The sequence below is a fragment of the Gorilla gorilla genome, chromosome 1, assembly GCF_029281585.2.
Source record: "Gorilla gorilla gorilla isolate KB3781 chromosome 1, NHGRI_mGorGor1-v2.1_pri, whole genome shotgun sequence".
NCBI classification, from domain to species: Eukaryota; Metazoa; Chordata; class Mammalia; order Primates; family Hominidae; genus Gorilla; species Gorilla gorilla.
This window is the reverse complement of record NC_073224.2, coordinates 22,095,089-22,117,608: the sequence shown is the minus strand read 5'-3', so window position 1 is coordinate 22,117,608 and position 22,520 is coordinate 22,095,089. Positions and strand designations below refer to the sequence as shown.

The following is a 22,520-nucleotide window of genomic DNA, read 5'->3' as shown; positions in this document are numbered from 1 at the left end:
AAGCAAACAAATAGCCTGTGAGAGGGCCCAGATTTCAGATTTAATAGCAAAGACTTCCAAGCAGCCATTATCAATTGTTCAATTTACTAGAGGAAAACATGTTTAAAGAAGTACAGGAAGGTCTGGTGACAATGTCTCATCAAATAGAGAAATACCAATACAGAGATAAAAAAAGAACCATATGGAAATCATGGAGATGAAAATGTAATAGCCCAAATGAGAAATTTACTAATGTTTTGACACTAAATTTGAACTAAAGAATCAGAGTTTGAAGACAGATCAATACAGATCATATAATCCGGAAAAAAAAGAATGAATGAAAATAAGCAGAGCCACAGACAAATGCTGGATTCACTAAGTACACCAGCATGTGTAATGGGAGTAGCAGAAGAAGAGAGGAAAAGGAGAAGAAAAAAATATTTGAAGATATAATGGCTGAAAACTTCTCAAATGTGCTGAAAACATGGATCTACACATTCAAGAAATTCAACAAACTCCAAGAAGTATATATGCAAAGAGATCCATAACTAGATGTGTCATGGCAAAAATGCTAAGAGCCCAAAACAGAGAAAATATGGAATGCAGCACAAAAAAAAATGACTTAGGACTTTTCACAAGCTAGCAACTCTGCATGGAGCATCCCTCATCCAGTGGACATCCTGGCTTCCTCAGACACTTCCCTGACACCTCCCACCCACCCAAGATTAGATGAACTCCTTTAATGCTATCAAAGCCCTAGTGACTTCACCATTTTTTAACACTCCCTTCGCTTGTTGTCAGAATTGGCCGCATAGCTTGTGAGGCCCTGTGCAAGATAAAAATGAGGGCTCCCTCTTTAAAAATTATTAAGAATTTCAAGATGACGTTCACAGAGCATGAAAGTCAGGCTCAGGGACCATCTGAGTGTGAGGCTCTGTGTGACTGCACAAGTCACATGATGTCCATGAAGTTGCCCTAAGCACAGTTTCTCATTAAAACCATCCAGGCAGGGGACAAGCCTCATCTTCCTTGCTCTCCGCTACATCTGGTGTCTCTTTCGTGGTGCCTAACACAGTAGCCACTAAACGAGTTTGTCAGTGTGTGGAAGCTCCTCAATCTAAACTACTTACACGAAGTCCTCACTTAACATTGTCTATAGGTATTTGGAAACTGCGACTTTAAGCAAAACAAGGTAACACAAAACCAATTTCACTACAGGTGAATTAATAAAAACAGCAGTTAAGTTCCTAGGGCATATTTCTGGTCACGAAAACACCACTAAGTTGCTAAATAAGGACCCCAAACACTTCTAACACTAAACATTGAAATAAATGTTATCTATACCTACATCTAAGATTAATAAAAACAATTTAAGGTAATTATATACCCCGTGATTCTGGTTCAGGGTCGCAGGTGGCCAGAGCCCATCCCAGCAGCTCAAGGCACAAGGTGGGAATCAACCCCATTCTATGGCAGGGCACACTCACACACACCCCCACACTCTCACACTCAGACAATTGAGACACACCAGTTAACCTGGCATGCATGTCTTTGGGATGTGGGAGGAAACCAGAGTCCCCTGAGAAAACCCACACAGACATGGGGAGAAAGTGCACACCCCACAGACAGCAGCCCTGGCTGGGAATCAATTTTTTTTCCTTGTTAATATCATAACAGAATGACATTGAATGAAAAAATGTTATGTGTGGACCTGCTATATTTTGCTTGGTTGTAAAAACAATAGCTAGTTTTTTTTTTTGTTGTTGTTTGTTTGTTTGTTTCCTTTTGAGATGGAGTCTTGCTCTGTTGCCCAGGCTGGAGTGTAGTGGCACAATCTCAGCTCATTGCAAGCTCCACCTCCTGGGTTCATGCCATTCTCCTGCCTCAGCCTCCCGAGTAGCTGGGACTACAGGCACCTGCCACGACAAACAATAGCTAGTTTTTGTTCCACTGTCTGGTACCGATTACATTGTTTCATTCACAAATACTTCATCTTTCACTATGTTTCAGCATGTTGATCTTTGCAGAAGTAAAGAATAGAGACAGCTTAAGCCCAATTAAACTATTTTATGTGTATATTGCAGTTCTTACATAATTTCACCATATTTATTGTCTTAGTCCATCTGGGCTGTTATAACAGAATAACATAAAGTAGGTGGCTTCTAAACAACACACATTTATTGCTCACAGTTCTGGAGGCTGGGAAGTCCAAGATGATGGTGCTGGCAGACTCCGTGTCTGCTGTGGGCCTGTTTCCTAGTGTATATATAGCAACTTCTCACTGTGTCCTCACATGGTGTAAAGGGATAACAGCTTCCTTCAGGCCTCTTTTAAAACGGCATTAACCCCATTCATGAGAATTCATGATCTAATTACCTCCCACCTCTTAATTCCAAAACTTTGAGGGTTACGATTTCAACATAGGAATTTTGAGGGACATATTCAGACCATGGCATTTATGAACCTATTGAACAGAATACCTCATTTCTCTGAGTTGATCTATCAGATATGCATATTTTACTCCTTTCTATTGCATTTTCCATTGTATTAAGTGTTATTAGCTAATATAGTGTTTTATTTTTAAATAAGTACTGTGAAAGTTAATAATACAAATTGGGCAATTCTTGTCATACATACTCAATTGAATCAGAACTGAGGGGCCAGAGAGGAAAACACACGTGGGGGACATAGCACCTACTCCACGAATGTATTTTCTCCAAGCCCAGCTGCTGAAATGGCCTGCTGTCACCCCAGGGCCAGTTTTACCTGGTAGCTGCTGAAGCAACAATTTGTGACTCTAAGACTTGTTTTAACTCCTGCCGTGACTCACCAACCAGAGCTTGCCAGAGTCCAAAAGCTTCTCTAGTGCCAATGAGCTTTCTTTCAAAACAATATGTAACAATTCTTTAATAAAACTCCTAACTGTCTCTTTGTTCTTTGGACATACTGAAGATCACCTGGTCTCTGTGTATGTCCTGAATTGCAATTCTTGCTTCCTAAATAAAACGTTTCAAATTTCAATATTTATCTCTATATCTTATTTAACTTCAGTGGTACTCACATTTTTAGACTTTTGAACTTTTCGATGAGAGAGAAACTACCTTAGCTTTAGATAACATTTACAAAGCTCTTTCGCAAGATGTCCTCATCTTCTACACCATGCTTACAACTATTAACCACAGGTGTGAACAGGTAGATGGTGATCACTTGACTCAGACTGGGTCTTTGGAAATTTACCAAACCTTTCTGTGTCTGTTTCATATCTAATGCGATAGGAGTAGTATTACTTATCTCACAGTTTTTTTTTGTTTTTTTTTTTGACTAAGTTTCACTCTGTCACCAGGCTGGAGTGCAATGGTGCGATCCCGGCTGACTGCAACCTCTGCCTCCCAGGTTCAAGCAATTCTTCTGCCTCAGCCTCCTGAGTAACTTGGATTACAGGCACGCACCATCATGCCAGACTAATTTTTTGTATTTTTAGTAAAGAAGGGGTTTCACCATGTTGGCCAGGATGGTCTCGATCTCTTGACCTCTTGATCCACCCACCTCAGGTTCCCAAAGTGCTGGGATTACAGGCGTGAGCCACCATGCCTGGCTTTCTCTCACAATTTTTATTAAAGAGAATTACAGGAGTTGTCTTCTATAGGCACCTAGGAGGGTTCCCCATACTTAACAGATATTCAATGCACATTACGTTTTGCTCCCTCCCATGTGGTGGGGTAATGCTATGATCTCCATGAAGTCCTGCGATCTGCTTTCCTCATTCACTCAAGCTTTTATCACTTAGTAAGAATTTCTACATGTTAACTGGTGTTTTAAATTCTTCTGATTTAAACATAAAATTAAACAATAAAATCAACATGTCTCCTTAATCACTGAGATTTTTTTCTCATACTCATTTCACTCTGCAAAAGTGTGTCTTCTGAAAAGCTGGACTTGCAAAAGGCTCACCATGAAATATAACTTTTCAATGCATATGTAAACCAAAAAAATTTGAAATAAAACATTTCATTCTACCTTTTTTGATGTATTTAATTGAATGACTCATTTAGTGATTTTCAGTTTAATAAATTTAGCAGGTTAATACCTGGCTTATTAAACAATAATCTTTATTAACATAATTTTTCTTATTGAATACAAAATAAACCATTGCAAACTATAGTCACAATAATCAGGAGAGGATCAAAGCTACTGAGCAAATAGACCAGCTATAAAAGTTTATTAAAAAAATAGACAACATATGTAAACATATTTTTCAGTCACAAGGCTTCATAATACAGCACATTAGGCCCAGGCCTTAAATCTCTGCAGTGAGAGCACCTTTTTTACTAATAGTAATTGGCTTATCTTTCAGTGAACATTAAGCCTACACAAAAATAAATAACCAGATTCTGCTAAGTTTACTAACACAGAAAATTGCAAATGTACAATAGATTGCAGCAAAAGTTTACTATCTGCAGTAACATGTGAGATTGAATTGTTATATTACAATCATTTTAATACAGCTTCATTTTGAAATTCATCATAATGTAGAGTTGACTAAAATAAAGCTAAAGGGGAATAATAACAGAGATAAACAAACACCCAGATCACATACACTCCCCAACACACACATGCAAACACACATTTACTAATATGCATGCACACGCACACACGCAAACACACACGCACACACATACAGGGATGTTTTGGTAGAAGTAAAACTGAGGACATAGTTTCCATCCTTTTTCTTTCATGTATTGATGATTTTAGGTATATATTTCCTCTACCCTTAAGCTGGAAGCTACGTGTTCCAAAAGGACTGAACACAAAGCAATCATAGTTTCAAATGTGATAACATTTTGGGAAAACCAAATCTCTGTTACATAATTCAATAACCACCCAAAGTGAAGCCGAATCATAGAATGGATGATAAAACAAGAAAACGTATTAAGTACCCGAGACTTTGCTGCAAGAATCCAGAATGCAAGATCGTTTTCCTTAGGGCAAAACTTACCATGTTAATACAATCCTTTCATACTGTTTCTCATCTGCTGGATATACCTGTTAGGCAACCACAATGCTGCAAAATTGCCAAATAATATGATTTTCCTTTTCTTCTATTATAGGTGAGATATTTTATCACACGATTGAATTTATTTTAAATTGCTGACATTTCAGTTATTCAGTAAACCTTACGCAAGGGGCAATTTTAAATGAAATATCAAGCAATGTTTTTAATTTAGTTTTTCATTGTTTGGAAAAATTTAAATGTCGATTGTCTGTCTTCTGAAGAGCCACATTCTAGAGACAGAAGGGAAGCACAATACATTTAACATAAGAAACCAAGGCAAATTTACCAAGCTCTCGGGTAGCCATTTCTGCACCAATAACTCCAGATTTGTATCATATATGTATGACCATAAAAGTGATTCATAGATAATTTTATTATTGAAATCCTGATCTGCTCTTCAAAGATCCATTTCTGAAAATAATTCATAATATAGTTGTCCTTTCCACCATATGAGCTTATTTCAACAGATGTCTAACATTTATCCACAATTAAATGAAATGTGAAATAACAACAACATACTTAACTTCTAATAGTACTGTACTGCTGTTCCTTGAGTTGTCAGTGTCTTTGGGATTATTAGGATAATTATGCACTCAAATAGAGAAAATAAAATTAAGACACATGACTGTTTACAATACATGATATCTGTGAAGAGCTAGGTATCTGTAACAATTTTTAAAAGTTCTACTGGAGAATGAAAAAGCTTTCCACTTCTGAATATCAAATAAAGGGCTACTGATGGAGGAAGAACGTTTCCTATAGGAAAAACCTAAAGATGAGCCTCGCTCAAGGGGCACACCATGTGGTCTCAGTCAAATGGCAAGGACTGAACTTTGAACATCTATTTTGGAGTTCTAATGAATAAAATGCTTATAACTTATATTCAGTAAAGCTTTTATAAGTTACATTCCGTATAATTTCCTCAGAGAGAAATATCATTGCATAATTTAAGTGAGAACTGGACATATTTATGCATTATCGGCCCACAGCCAAGGTTAGGTAGTTTAAACAGGACTTTATATCTATTCCAGTCATAAGACTTTTAAAAACCTTTACTTACTAATATCACTTTATTCTTGCCAAGAAACTAAAGCTCTTTCTTGGCTTTTTGTTGCAAAAATGACAAGAAAAGAAACTAAAAGAGAAAAAAACAAGAAACAAGACAAGAAAAAGGAAAGAAAGGAAAAAAGAAAAAAAAGGAAGGAAAGAAACAAAAATAGTGAAGCTCATTACAATTTCTGTTGTGTGCAAATGGACAAAGGCATAAATGAGAACGAAAACATTAACACTGTGCTGAAGGTAATTCGACCTAGCATAGTTTTCATTGGTGCACATCTCTTGTTTTACACGTTTGTGTATTCCAAGTTATAAGAAAAGAATCCAGAGGAAAAACAATAGAAATGGCTAACAGCAATCATATACATTTTTTGAGAAGTTGGATATATCTTACTAAGTTAGGAACATGGCCACAGCTTTTGAAAACACAGCAGCATGAAACAGTTCAAAGGTAGATACATTGTGTTCATTTGTTCACCTTAAAAAAATGCTTAAACAACAGTAAGGCACTTAGTTTAAGACAGGAATTCTTTCTCCAGTTCATATATAGATGGCCGGCTGGTTTTGCTCCTCATTCTGCACAGTGGCACAGTGTAGTCCCTGCTCTGACCCTCCACGTCAGCATCCAGTAATGAAGGCACATGGGATTTAGTTCTCTCCTTGGCAGCGAGGAATTGGGTGGGATGTGGTCCTGGGAGACCCACTACACAGGCAGTCTGTGCCAGCTGAGACACTGCTGTCTGTGGGTAAGCCTGAGGCAGACCTGAGCGGCTTCTCAGGGAGGCAGGGTGACGCTGAGGCACGATGTGGACAGTGCTGTGCTTCTTGGGTGAGACCTCCCTTGGCAGATGACCGTGAGGAGCAGGTGAGGGGCAGAGTGGCAGTGCAGAGGCTCCAGTGGCTGAGATAATAGTTGCACCAGCTGGTTGAGAAAGCCAAGACAGTATGCAGTTAGAAAGAAAATGAGTTCTAAAACAATGAATATCAAAAAAAATAATTATGATGGCAATTCAACAAAGTGATAGCCTTAAAATGAGCTTCAACAAAAAACATGCATTCACAGGCATGATCATAGCACACTGCAGCCTCGAACTCTCGGCCTTAAGGACCAAGGAACTCTGCCTTAGCCTCTAGAGTAGCTGGGACCACAGGCATGTGCCACCACACCTGGCTGAAGTCTTGCAAGTTTGCAAAGAGTACTTCAACCTATGGAAATTATATTTGCAAACAGAGCTAAATAATCCTCACAGTGCTTAGGCCAATAAAAATTATGAGTCATTAAAATGATATTATAAGGGTAGCTTTCAAAATGGACTAGATTGGAATAAATTTAAGAGGTTTAAAAATGATGGTCAACATGATTAAACTTCACTGTAGATTATGATTTGCCAAAACTGATGAAAATGGAAAAGCAGTTAGACTTTTACACGTCACCTCTTTTCTTGTTTGTACTGAAGAACTGAATAATGTTATTACCACTTTAGCAAATAATTATTGGCTTATAAGTTAGAGAAAAATATGCTTTCATATGGGATTACTGTGCTAGAATTTCTCCTTGTGCAATTATAAATTACCAATACTTATTGACCTACAGAAAGATAACAAACCAATTTATCTAAAGGCAATGAACAATAATATGGAAAATATCATATCCAGATATAATATTTAAAAAGAAATAAAGGAAAAGATAAAAAGAATGAAAGCAGTTTGTCTTAATATAGCTTTATAACCAATGCTAGCATAGCATTTTACAATTTAGAAAGCATTTTTTGTATATATTACCTCACTTAATATTCATGACAGGTATATAAGGTTATTGCAATTATGTTCACATACAAAATAAATAATACTCAAGCTCTACAGAGCACTTAGTGTGCCATCTGACTTTTACCACAATCTCAATTGTACAGATTAAGTAAGTATAGTATTAGGTGTGTATATTGTTACTGTCCCCATTTTATAGATGAAGAAACTGAGGCACAAAATGTTTAAGTGATTCGCCCAGATTCACTCAGCATATAAGCAGAGATATGAGCCCAGCTAGCTTCCATACTATTAACCATGACACTACAATGCTTTTTAAGACATTCAAACAAGAAAGCAGTCTACGTAATTTTCCCAGCATCACAAACTTACCAAATAGTACAACTAGAACTTGAACCTTTGTCCTATGACTCAAAATCCCCCATTCTTCCAAAGTACCCATATTATCTCCTCAAATGTCAGTACTTAAGTGCCACTTAACTCCAGAAATCTCAAAGCTGAGTACATTCTAGCACATGATAGCATGATCCAGTCACATCAATACTCACTGAATTTTAGGAATGGAAAAAATACCGCAGTGAGGAGGAGTGAGACACTGTGATACAGCAGAAGGATCCTGGGTTTAAATTCTGACACCACTACTTCCTAATTGTGTGATCTTGAATAACATTAATTTTCCGTAAGTTTGAATTCTCTTGCATATAATAGAGTTGCCATAAAAACTAAGAGACAATTTATGTCCAAGTGCTTTAACATCTATAAAGTGCCGTGGAAATACCACTGGTTGCCTTCTGCCCAAGCCCCTCTTGTTGAATAGACTAAAAAACTATTTAAAAATTTGATTTTCTTTTCTTTCAGAGATTCCACATCTGGATATAAACCTCATGGAACTGTCTGGTATAACATACATCAACAGGGTAATACTTGCTGTCATGGGGTGAACTGTGTCCCCACAAAATTCCTAAGCAGAAGCCCTAACCCTCAGTCCCTCAGATGTGACTGTATGTGGAATAGGGTCTGTACAGAGGTGATTAAGGTAAAATGAGGTCATTAGGGTGGGCCCTAATCCAATGTGACTGATGTCCTAAAAAGAGATTAGGACACAGATGATTAGGACACAGATGCACTCACAGTGAAGACTGTGTGAGAACACAGGGAGAAAATGGCCGTCTAGAAGTCAAGGAGCCAGGCTGAGCTCAGAAGGAACCAACCCTGCAGACACCTTGATCTGACTTCCAGCCTCCGGAACTGCTGGACAATGAGTTTGTGCTGAACATCTCCCCATGCTGTGGCACTCTGTTATGGCAGCCCTAGCAGGCTGATCACCTGCTACACACAGTCCCAACAGAAACAGAGCAATGACATGCACAGCAGTAGAGGAGACAAGGCCCGCAGGGAGGCGAGAGGCCACTTTCAGTTCCAGCCCTCCCACTCATCCGTGGTTCTAACTGGGGCAGCTGGCTTGTCTTTCCCGTAACGTGAGGGGGCTGAGTGGTTATTCTCCATGTGTTCTTTCTGCTTTGATATGCTATTATAGGCTTCAGTTAACTGAAATTCAATTACACTTTTCCCAGAATCCAAATCATAGTTAAAATCAAATAAGAGAAGGGTAAGGTTCAAAGATCTACATGAACAGTAAAAACAAATTATTAAATGTCATCACCAGGAAAAGATAAAATCATAAATCCATACTGTTTCACATACTAATCTCTACAGCAGTGTTTTATGCTTTTACCTAATTAATGCAACCTACTTGGGGTCGGATTTCCATCAGACATGGTCCGTCTGTGATGTGACGGTCTATGTTTTGAAGAAGCACAGTAAGGTACATTCCCACATGTCTGCTGTAGGAAGGAAGACGGCAAGTTTCTTGATACACTACAATCAGTGTCAAGTCTTGGCATGAGGGCTGGCTCACGACCACTTCCTGGGGCAGTGGGACAAAAATCCGGAGTGAGCATCTCAGAGTCACAAGTGACAGGTGCACTGTCCACCAGTGGATCTTCACTGTCCATCTGCAGCAGGCACTTTGTGGAGAGAGAAGGCGTGGAGAGGATGCCCAGGGCACTTGACAGTGGCAGGGAGGGTGGGCTGCTGGCCTCCCCACCGGTGGATGGCAGCCTTGTGGGAGGACTGGCGCTTCTGCGGGACTTGGAAGCCCGCTGGAAGATTCCCTCTCGTTTCTTCTTCTCTTCCTTGGGCAACGGTTCTTCAGCAGCCTGTGCTTTATGAAGCTCTCTGAGGTCCAGTCCCAGAGCCACCGATGCCAGAAGGACGGTGCACCCATACAGAGCTGACTCCGTTTTCTTTCTCTGGGGGGATCTACTCAGACTATTCGTAGGAGTCATCTCAATGGAGACTGTGGCAGCATTCGCAGAGGTTGCCTCCTCCCAGCTTTCAGCTTCTGCAGGATTCTCTCTCTGAGCATCTTTCCCAAGAGGTAGATCAATGTAGGCCTGACTAGGCAATTTTATTTGTTTTGGTTTTCTGTGTTCTAATCCATCAGGGGAAAGTTTTGGCTCTTCACAGGACCCTAAATAAAGGCATAAGTACATACACTGTAGTATCATTTTACAGCAAAAGTCATTTAAACAAGATTGTAAAATAAAGCTAAAATATAATAAATACATATTTTAAATCAAAACACATGCAGCCGTTTTCATTTCTGCAAATGATTCATCCAGGAGGGCTCCATGGAGCAAGAGTCTAGGGCCCTACAACTTAAGGTTCCCTGCAGATGAACCAGCAAGCTAGCCATCTGCTGTTTCCTATGCTTCGGGAAGCTGTTCTTCATCAGCTTCAATAATAGACACTATTGTAGAAACAGCCATCAAAACACAAAAATGCACAACCATAGGCACAAAATCACTAAATATGTCACCAAATGTGCTCTTTTCCTCACTTCACCTAAATACATGCATCAGGCTCCTTATCTACAGCTTTCCTGTGTATAAACTAACTGTTCTGTAGCAGATCAGCAGTTCTCAAAGTGTGTGGCCTGGACTGGCAGCATCTGCATCCCCTGGGAATTTGTAGAAATGTAAATGACTGGCCCACCCCAGACTATGGAATCAGAAATTCTGAAGAGTGGAGTCCAGCAGTCTGTGTTTCAGCAAGCCTTTACTGAAGTTTGGGGACCATTAAAATAGAAGATTCTCCCAAGAGGTTACAGAATCCCAAAGGTTACAAATTATACCCGCTTAAGAGGAAGCTAACATTCTTATCACAAATGTGACAGTGCATAATTAAACAACAAACTCATTAATCTGATTTCCAAATAACATCTCTAATTTTTTCCAACACTACATCCTAGTATACCTAAACATGCTTGATGATCTAGACCAGGGGTCCCTGAACCCCAGGCCATGGACTGATACCGTGGCCTGTTAGGAATCAGGCTGCACAGCAGGAAGTGAGCAGCAGGTGAGCGAGTGAAGCTTCTTTTGCATTTACAGCCAGTGCCCATTGCTCACATTACCACCTGAGCTCCGCCCTGTGTCAGTTCAGCAGCAGCATTAGATTCTCATAGGAGCATGAACCCCATTGTGAACTGCACATACAAGGGATCTAGGTTGCTCCTTACGAGAATCTAGGATCTGATGATCTGTTGCTGTCTCCCATCACTCCCAGATGGGACCATCTAGTTGTAGGAAAACAAGCTCAGGGCTCCCACTGATTCTACATTATGGTGAGTTGTAGAATTATTTCATTATGAATTACAATGTAATAATAATAAAGTGCACAATAAATGTAATGCACTTGAATCATCCTGAAACCATCCCTACCCCACTGGTCCATGGAAAAACTGTCTTCCATGAAACTGGTCTCTGGTGCCATAAAGGTTGGGGACTGCTGATGTAGACAATTTGGGGTGCCAGCTTTCTTTCTCCAAAGAACCTTATGCTCTTCCCTGTGGTGCCTTTTGTTTGGGGTACCCTCGTTTTCCTTCCACTCCCTGACGTTGCTGACCCAAGCTCCCTTTTCCTTCATAAAGGAGAACCTTCAGAAGGAGAAGCTGAACCCAGGTAGTGAGTGCAAAGGTGCTTGTGAAATTGAGCACAGTACCAATAACAAATTCAATAAATTTACATTGTGTCTTGCTAAAGCATCTTTAATTTGATCAAAGTACCAAAGAGTCTGCCTAAATGGTCAAGTATAAAGACCAATTTTATTTTCTGTGTTAGTAACCGTGCTTGAAGTTTTTCAATGATTTCCATCTCTTCAATCTTTTAACACTAAATACTGAATACAAATATTGAATATTGAAAGTAAATCATTATGATTCATTTAAATTAAATAGAAATTCCAGTGTAAAACTCTCCAAGGAGTCATTTTTCTTATTTATTTATTTATTTATTATCTAGAGATGGAGTCTCATTCACTCTATCGTCCAGGCTGGCATGCAGTGGCGCAATCTTGGCTCACTGCCACCTCTGGCTCCCAGGTGCAAGTGATTCTCTTGCCTCAGCCTCCTGAGCAGCTGGGATTACAAGCAAGCACCACCACGCCGGCTAGTTTTTGTGAGTTTTTCATAGTTAACCTGTTTCATTGGATTTCATCATGTCAACAGGTGGCACTATAGCAAGAAGCCATACCCCTTAATCTCAGCAGAACTTTCAGGGGGGTCTATATTTTTACATCTAATATTTCCTATAATTTGGTTTTACATAATTAATGATGATAATAATGTTTCTGGTAAGGAAGAAGAGTCACAAATTCCCAAAACCACGTGAAGCCTAATTACTTCCTGCCATAAATACTTGACGGAAAATAACTTCTGAATTTAAGTAAAGCTATAAGAAATGCCATTACTTGCTAATCTCCCCTCTGCTACTTTAATGACCATGTAAGACTGTAAAAGCAAAGCTTCAGCACAATCAGATGCCAAGGACTGCTCAAGCAAATCCTACCTCCTGAAACACATTTACCTGGCTGGTCCACAAACAATGAAGCCAAGGGCATGGTTTTCTGATTTTTTATTAAGATAGTTGACCAAGGACTGTTGCCATCGGAGAGAGGTCTTATCCTACAAGAGAAAAATGTTTCTTTTCATAAGATAGAAGCACACAACACACCAATTAGGTTTTGGTGGATACAGACCAACAATATTTTTAAGGTAGTAAAGAGAACACATTTGTACTCAGTTTTGAAGGGCTGACAAAGTACAAATAATACCTGAAAGTGAGACAGGAAAAATCTCAGAAATATTCTAACTGCTTAACTAAATAATAGTTAATTTAGCATGATAAATTCATCCTAGAAAATTGTTGATATTTATAAATCTCTCTATTAATTTACTTGCTTTTTGAAAGTCTGGCTGATGTGATATTAACACAGGAATGGATTTGTCATATTACACAATGAATACCACCAGATACCACACACGCACCTTTCTTTGCAATCTGTTCTTTCTTTCATTTGAATGGAATTTGGTCCCCAGGTACAACCTTTTTTCTTAAAATTCCTTTTTACATCCTCAAATTCTTCTTGTCGAAAGACTGTGTTCCTTCCCCAAGTTTTATTGCTTTCATCTGAAGTCACTAAAGAGAACATTATTAACCATATTAACCGCAACAATCATATTAACCAATATTGGCTTCGTTAAAAAAGCTAAATGAATCATATCAGTTGTGAAACTACCTTACTCAAAACATGAAAACAATGAGAAAATTATTTATTTCACCCAATCTCTGGTAAGTTTCTTTCTCTGATCATAAAAACGTCAAGAAAAATGGAGTAAGTTAACAGAAAAGATACAAATTCGAGGTAAATTAGCAGCAAAGATTTGATTACTTTTTAATCTATTTATTTAGCATTTTGCAACAATTAGGATTTCATTGTAATTGGGGGGGAAAGCACCAAACTAAACCTGTAACTTAAAATGAACTTAGTACTCTAATTTTTTAACCAAATCAGTTAAAGTTTTGACCTAGAGGCACAAACATCATATATTTTTAAATTGTAATTTCAACTAATTTTTCATAAGTCGTCACAATTTATTTCTTTCTTTATTTTTTGGTCATCACAATTTTGCCCAGTCATGACAACACTTTGGTTACGGTTGCCTTTTAAAACTTGAAAATATTTAACAGTTTTCCACGTCTTGCTTTTTTCACTACCTCTCAGGACGATGTATACTCCTCTTTAATATCCACATTTTGCTAAACACTTAGATGCTGTCCCTCTAATTTAAGTGCACCTGAAAGTGATTTGGGGCCAGGCGCCATGGCTCACGCCTGTAATCCCAGCAGTTTGGGAAGCCGAGGCGGGCAAAACACAAGGTCAGGACTTCGAGACCAGCCTGGCCAACACGGTGAAACCCAGTCTCCACTAAAAATACAAAAAAATTAACTGGGCATGGTGGCGGGCGCCTGTAATCCCAGCTACTCAGGAGGCTGAGGCAGGAGAATTGCTTGAACCCAGGCAGCAGAAGTTGCAGTGATCCGAGATCGCGCCACTACTCTCCAGCCCAGGTGACAGTGCGAGACTCCGTTTCAAAAAAAAAAATGGGATTTGGAAATCACTGGGGAAAATTGCTGTTATTACTACACACTTACGGGAAAAATATCTGAAACATACTAGATGTTCTAAAAACAGTTTGAAATATTATGATGTTTGAAATATTATGGAATACTCTGTGACCATAATAAAAATGAGGTACAGATGATAATGTTTATATTATATTTAATATTACATATAATAAATACATTTTCATTAAAAATTATGTGTTTATAGATGCCTGTATGTACACACATACATACACAGAGGAGAAGTTACTAAACACAGATACCAAACTTACTAAAGTGTTTAAATTTAATAGAGAGGATTGCTATGTAGAGGGAAATTTAACTCCTTTATATCACTTTGTAAAATTGGACACATTGTGGATGATGTTTGGTTACTTACATGTGTTTCAATATTTTCCAAATTTTAAAATACACATGTATGTGTGTATATACACGTGTCTGTGCATATAAATGTGCTTAGGCTGGGTGCGATGGCTCACGCCTGTAATCCCAGCACTTCAGGAGGCCAAGGCGGGTGGATCATGAGGTCAGGAGTTCGAGACCAGCCTGGCCAAGGTGGTGAAACCCTGTCTTTACTAAAAATACAAAAATTAGCCGGGCGTGGTGGCGGGCACCTGTAATCCCAGCTACTCGGGAGGCTGAGGCAGGAGAATCACTTGAACCCAGGAGGCGGAGGTTGCAGTGAGCCGAGATGGCACCACTCCAGCCTAGGCAACAGAGTGAGACTCCATTTCAAAAAAAAAAAAAATGTAGATGCATGCCTAAATGTACGTGTGCATGTGTAACAATCTTGAATGAGCTGTTCATTCTTTTTATTAAAAGAGTTTTACAGTAGAATGACAGATAAACGGATCAGCAGTTTTCATTTAAGTGAGGGCAGCAGAACCGGAAAAGCTTTCAGCTGGGGGTTATTAGACCCAAGTTCATCTCGGCTATATGACTGACTGACTGATCTACACTCCCAGAGCTATCTACACTCTCGGCTTTAGTTTCCTCACCTTCGTCCCTTCCTACTTTCCTTCCCCTCTTGATTTGCTCCTCTGGTTTCTCTTTTGTTTCCACATTGATTGAACTTTTCCTGTACTAAGAGGCCAGAAACGGATGGTGAAATCTACACTCAGATGTGTCTGAATCCAGCTTCACCAGTTAGTAGCTACCAACTTGGGTCAGGTTAATGGTAACTTCTCTGTCCCGCATTTGGGGATCATAACAGGGTCCACTCAATGAGGCTGTCAGAATTGAATAGGGGTGTGCACACACATGAAGACAAGAGGCATCCTTGGAGCACCCACGGTCACAATGAAGATGAGCAACATCCAGGCTGGAGAACTTGAGCCAACAGCTGCCACACACAAAGCTGGCCGTGTGGACTGTCCCGATTAGAACCTTTCCACCATGTTACTTCTGAGAAGGAGCGCCAAGGATGCGCCTCCCTAAGCTGGCTGCATTTCAACTTTGGAGGGTTGGAATTCATTTGAAGTCCCAAATTATTTACTTTAACTGGTACACATCTTGGGCCCAGCCAGGCCTTCCCAGTACCACTTCCTGGCTTCTGTGAGGTGGTTTTCCCCAGAGCAGAAGGTGAAGACACAGGAAAGAGGGCAGAGGAGTGGCCAGGCAAAAGCAGGGGTGGCACGGTGTCCCATCTGCTCATCCCTTCGTGGAGCTGGGAGACCAGCCTGGGAGCCTTTCTCTCTCCGTTAATTAGGCCTTTGCCTAGGCAAAGGCAAGGTTTGAAGTACGGTTTTATGAAAATGCCTTCTCAGAAAACCAAATCAGTTATAATAAATGACAGTCCTTTAAGCTCTAAAACTACAGCCTCATTTAGATCCAGTTTCTCTGTGGGGATCCTGGTGTCCGAGAACTTGCAAAAGAAATCTCTGCTGGTGCCAAGGTTTTCATTATCAAAAGAGAAAAAAAAAAAATGAGATTCCATGCAAGCCTCGTTAGACAAAATTTTCTTTTGGATTTTTTTTTTCTCCAAATAAGGATGAGTAAACAGCAGGGAATTAAGTTTGGTGGAGGAAGGAGAGGATCCAAATGAATGGTTTAACACAGACTTAGGCTAATTACCACATTACTTACAGACATACGCATTAATCACATTCTTCTTTTGCTTAGCCTACTTTTAGGGGTTTATTTGGACTCACCTTTGAAAAAAATTAGTAATTTTATTTCATCCGCTACATTCTGATTCATAGCCTAAATGAAACTCTCACAATGCAAAGGTGCCAGGCAAATCAGCTGTCTGTACTGTCTCCTCCAGGATGAATGCTTGTTCTAAAACCAAAACACTACAACGAATTTTTAAGTATTAGGTTGGTCAAACCTAAAGTGAATTAAAGTTAAATCCTGAAAAGCAAAAATTTTTTCCCCTCACGAAACAAAGAAAGAAACAGAAGTAATCCTGAATTCCTGATTTCATTTTTCAAAGTACCCTGACACAAATGGCTGATGATAGAATTAGGTTATGCTAACGTTGCAGAATGTCTCGAGATGTGGTGTTTCACTTTCTACTCCGGGGCCAGGTCGCATCACCAACTGCACAGCATCTAAAATTCATTTTTTGTGAGTAGAAGAAAATTAGACTAAGGAACCTATGCTCAAGTTTTGTTTCTCAAATACTTGTGGCACCTACGAAATGTCCTACACTCTTCTACAACCTGCTATGAAAACACATCTGCTCAATTTGAATCCAAGTCAAGTGAAAGGAGAGAAGTCAACACAGGAGCCCCCGTGGCAGTGCAGAAAGCTCACACTGTATGGCTCGGAGTCGGGGCATCATTGTGGGGCTGCTCGGGGGACTGGAACTGCTGCTGTTCAGGCTCCGCCGTTTGTCCAAGTTGGGAGAGGCCTGCACGGTTATCTTGTGCTGGAAATCTGTTGGAGGCAAAAAGGGAGAACTGATATTTCATAGTTTTCCATTATCTTCATAGCCATGTCTTTAGCACTCAGCAATAAAAACAAAAATGGTCAGACCCTAACTGCAAAGTATATTGCAGGATTGACTTCTCATTTTGCTTTCTTACTTCTTGGGGTTCAAGTCAATAAATAATGATTCTGAGCTTATATGTTCGATATAGTCACACAAATAATGAATCAGAGCTTATATGTTGGATATAGTCTCACACACACACACACACACACACACACACACACACACACACACACACGAAAATATGAAAGCCACGAATCATTGAAGAATTTATAACCTGGGAAAAAAGAGTTATCTGCATTCAGTCTGAGATAGTTAAAATTAAGTCTGAGCACGGTGGCTCATGCCTGAAATCCCAATACTTTGGGAGGCTGAGGTGGGCAGATCACTTGAGGCTAGAAGTTCGAGACCAGCCTGGCCAACATGGCAAAACCCCATCTCTACTAAAAACACAAAAATTAGCCGGCATGGTGGCACACATCTGTAATCCCAGCTACTCGGGAGGCTGAGACAGGAGAATCACTTGAACCTGGGAGGTGGAGGGTACAGTGAGCTGAGATTGTGCCACTGCACTCCAGCCTGGGCAACAGAGTGAGACTCTGTCTCAAATAAATACACAAATAAATAAATAAAATTAAATTGAAATGGCCCTGGATTTAAATGAGTCCTGGTTCTCATAACATAACACGCTATGGACCTCAAACCAGTAAGGAACTGCTCTGAGCCTGTTTCTTCACCTGCTAAAGTGAACAACAATATTTCGCATGGTGGTTGTGGTGGTGAATAAAACAGAAAATGTAAATTAAAAGCATTTTGTGCTCTAGGCATTCTACAAATGCTGGCTCTTATTATCTAACTGTAATATGGTAGAGATATACCAAGATCTATAGGTTCATATGGAAGAGAAAGCAATATTACCAGAGGAAAGAGGGGTGTGTCTGGGGAAACTTTATAAACTATCAGGAAAATCATTAACAACTTGGAAGGAGGTAAAAGACATTACTGGATATTCTTTCAGTGCAGAGCTGAGCTTAACCTTTGATTGACTGCTTTTCTGTTGACTGAGTTATTTTTATAACTAGGTAAGAGCAGAGGTTAACTTGTAGATTTTGTCTGGTGATGATGCATATAACTTCTGTCTGGAGAAAAAGACAATCCCAAACGGTTTATTGCCACATTAGACATCAACCAGGTCTGCGTTTAACCCAGCAATCTAATCCTGCATTCCTCTATTAATTTGCCCATAAATATCTCACTCCTCGAATTCTCATTTGAACTGGTTCTACCTGATTCCTCAATGATTAATGAGTTTAATAAAAATCTTTGACATATGTTCATTTCATATTTGCAAGAGACCTATAACTTACCTTTTTGGAAGTTATACTTTAAAGAACTTTAATGAATGAACTGCTATTTGAGATGAAGAGGATTTGGAAGTTGGTAGGCAAAGACAGCTATCCAATTAGTCATACTAGAAATCTGAATACTTTTCTTGATATTGTCTTTTCTGTTACCCTACATATCCACCAAGCACAAAACATCAGGTAAATTCTGTGCTATATATTTTTCTGCAGTAGAGAAATTTATATTCCAGGTTATGGAGTTAGCAAACTTGGATCTGAATCCCATTTATACCACAGACATATGAATTTCAAGAAAGTAACTTAAGGTCTTGAAGTCTCAGTATCTTTACTGACAAAAATGGAAAAGAACTAATTATTCCTATTTCACAGGACTGCTATGAAAAATTCAGTGCAAAGAAGTATAAAAAGTACTTACCACAGGGGTTGGGACATAATAAATGCTCAATAAATGTTTTTTTCCTTTTGTTCTCTCCATCTGCATGGCCATCACCATGTCATACCTAGCCTGCTACAATGCCCTGTGTCCATCTTCCTGCATCCACATTTGGCCCCCCAAGTCCACTTCACAGCAGCCAGATGCATTTTTAATATGCCTGACTGACATGTCATTCCCCTGCTTAAAATCCTTCAAAGGCCTCTCATGATTCTTAAGTTACAGATTAAAACTGTAACACATTCTGGAAGTCCCTGCAAACCTGAGTCTGAGTTCTTCTTTCTGCTCCAGCCTCATCTTGCCCTATTCTCCTCTCACTCATCACAGCCTAGAAGAGGGGTCAGCATACTTCTTCTGCAAAATGCCCCATTTTAGGCTCTGTGAGCCGCACAGTCTCTGTAACAACTGCCTGACTCTGCTGATGTGAGAGAAAGCAGCCACATTCAACACAAAGATGAATGTGTCCCAGTAAAATGATCTTTATGGATATTGAAATTTCATATCAGTTTCATATCATGTCAGGTGCAATGAAGTATTCTTCTTCCTCTTTGATTTTTTTCAAGCATTTAAAAGTGTAAAAACCATTCTGAGCTCATGGCTGTACAAAGCAGGTAGAGGCGGGATTGGGCCCATAGGGCAGTGTGCTGAACCCTGTTCAAACCACACTGAACTTTTTTCAATTCCTGGAAGAAATCAAGTTGCTCTCAGCCTATTCTCTTTCTTCATCTTCTGTATTTGGTAAATTCCCATATCATGTCTCAATTTAAATGTTACTTCTTTTTTTGGAGATGGAGTCTTGCTCTGTCGCCCAGGCTGGAGTGCAATGGCGTGATCTTGGCACACTGCAACCTCCACCTCCCGGGTTCAAGCAATCCTCCTGCCTCAGCCTCCTGAGTAGCTGAGATTACAGGTGCACACCACCACACCTGGCTAATTTTTTTTTTTTTTTTTTTTTTGTATTTTACTAGAGACGGGGTTTCACCGTGTTGCCCAGGCTGGTTTCAAACTCCGTTAGGAAGCCTTCTATGATCACCTTAGACCAGGTTACATCTCTGCAGTAGTCACTGTCATGTGACTTTTCCCTCACAGCAGCTAATGATTATAGAAGCAAATAAGTATTGAATTATTAGCTTAAGTTCTGCCCCCTCCCTCAATATAAGGTAAGTGCTCTATGGGCAGTGACCATGACAGTCTCCATGACTTCAGACTGGCACAGTGCCTTGCACATTACAGGTACTTAGAAAACTTTGCTGAATGAATACTTTCTCTGTGGGAAACATGAGTGCAGAGACTGCATATATGTTTTATAATCACCCCTAGTACTGGGGACACAGCAGATCCTCAGGTGTTTGCTGACGGAGAAAGTTATGCAGGGTTCGTCTACAGGATCAGGCTGGTGCTTGAAGTGAGTTGCTGAGGAATACACAGCAGGCTGGAGGAGATTTGGAAGACAAACCAAACGGAAAGGAAAGACCAAATGGGAGGCTCCTCCATCTGCTGAGTCATACTTTTTTTTTTTTTTTAAGACAAGATTTTACTCTGTTATCCAGGCTGGAGTGCAGTGGTGCAATCTCAGTCCACTGCAGCCTTGACCTCCCCTGGCTCAAGCAATTTTCCTGCCTCAGCCTTCTGAGTAGCTGGTACTACAGGCATGCACCACTATGCCCAGCTAATTTTTGTATATTTTTGTAGAAATGGGGTTTCACCATGTTGCCCAGGCTGGTCTTGAACTCCTGGGCTCAAGCAATCCACCTGCCTTGGCCTCTGAAAGTGCTTGGGATGACAGGTGTGAGTCACTGCACCTAGCCCCAAGTCATTCCTTTTGAAAGACTTGACCAGGGCAGAGCAGTTGAGGTAAAAAATTGACTAGACTAGGTGGTGGTAGTTGGGGGAAAGAGGTGGTCAAAGAAAAAAAATTCTTAACCATAGAAAGGAAACAGTTTAGACTAAAGTCATTTATAAATGTTCAGCTAGCCCCCTGATTGTTACAACACGACAGAAACAAATGCTCTGAGAACTTTTACAGCAAGAGGAGCCCTCCTGTCAATAGCAGAAGAAAGCCAAGAACCAAGCCACAGGATCTCATTGACAAGTTATTTGGAACAAATGATGGGACAATAAATACTAAGCACAGATCAGGAAACCAACATGGAACACGTGGAAAGCCACGGGTGAGAGCAGCAAAGATACAAGGCTGCATTTTAACAACACCTAAGATTCAGAGTGCTTCCAACCTTCCAAAAACACCTAAATACTTCCACTTGAAAAGCATACTTTATGTTGTAAACAGAAAGAAAACATTCTTTTTTTTTTTTTTTTGAGACGGAGTCTTGCTCCTGTCGCCCAGGCTGGAGTGCAGTGGCGAGATCTCAGCTCACTGCAACCTTGCCTCTTGAGTTCAAACAATTCTCCTGCTTCAGCCTCCTGAGTAGCTGGGATTACAGGTGCCTGCCACCACGCCCATCTAATATTTGTACTTTTAATAGAGATGGGGTTTCTCCATGTTGGCCAGGCTGGTCTCGAATTCCTGACCTCAGGTGATCTGCCTGCCTTGGCCTCCCAAAGTGCTGGGATTACAGGCGTGAGCCACCACGCCCAGCCAACACTCTTTATCGTAAACATCCTTGTCCCTTTGAAGCAGGGAAAGGTTGAGTCTGTGCCAGCTAAACATTTGGGAAAACTAAAGCTGAATTGTTAAAATGCCTGTGGCCTGTGCTCAGATTTTCTTTGTACTCACTAGAATAATGGTTCTCAAGATGCCTGGTCATAGCAGCTATAGTTCAGTCACAGCCTTGAGTAAAACCTATCCTAGTATTTTTGCTGGCAATATGAACATTTCACTAACAAAGCTAATTGCCTCAGTGGGAGGCTTCCATTTGCAGATGAAAAGCAATGTATTCTCTAAAGAATCCAGGTGAGGTTATATGCTCTCTCCCATCCACCCTTCTACTCACTCGCATACCTGTGAGGTAGATGGTTTTTGCAGGCTTTGGACACTTCTGAAGCAATCAAAGTTAGAATGCCACTGCTTTAGCGACATACCAACTTTTGGAGGCTTTAAAGCTTTTGTCTTGTATTAACGTGTCCAAAAAACACAACTTCAGTTAAAAGTAAACATAAACAGAAGGAGCAATCAATATAGAGTACTCACAAAATAAAAAGATGCACTGTGACCATGCTTTTTTCTCTTGCAAATTCCAAGAAAAATACTACATAATCACAAAGTATTGTTTTAAAATTATTATCCTAGATTATTACTGTCTTACTTTTTAAGCATTAATCTTCCTTATTTGGTAGCCAGCCATGAAGAAATTCCAGGAGGAAAAAAAAATCACTTTTGAGGTTTCTATCGCTAAATCACCATAGCTATAAATACCCATAAGATTAAAAACGATCGGCAGTAATTCTC

General features: G+C 39.8%; 1 protein-coding gene across 1 annotated transcript in view; it reads right to left on the bottom strand.

Annotated features, from left to right (window-relative positions):
- Window positions 1–4,070: 4,070 nt before the first annotated feature.
- Window positions 4,071–22,520, bottom strand: part of MAP3K21 (mitogen-activated protein kinase kinase kinase 21) — a 57,476-nt gene continuing 39,026 nt past the window's right edge. Inside the window, exons 6-10 of the mRNA XM_019031947.4 lie at window positions 17,137–17,259; window positions 13,242–13,392; window positions 12,781–12,878; window positions 9,606–10,385; window positions 4,071–7,010 (exon numbers count right to left, since the gene is read on the bottom strand). Of these exons, the coding sequence (XP_018887492.4) occupies window positions 6,604–7,010; window positions 9,606–10,385; window positions 12,781–12,878; window positions 13,242–13,392; window positions 17,137–17,259 (1,559 nt within the window). The 3' untranslated portion in view covers window positions 4,071–6,603. The remainder of the gene's footprint in view (window positions 7,011–9,605; window positions 10,386–12,780; window positions 12,879–13,241; window positions 13,393–17,136; window positions 17,260–22,520) is intronic.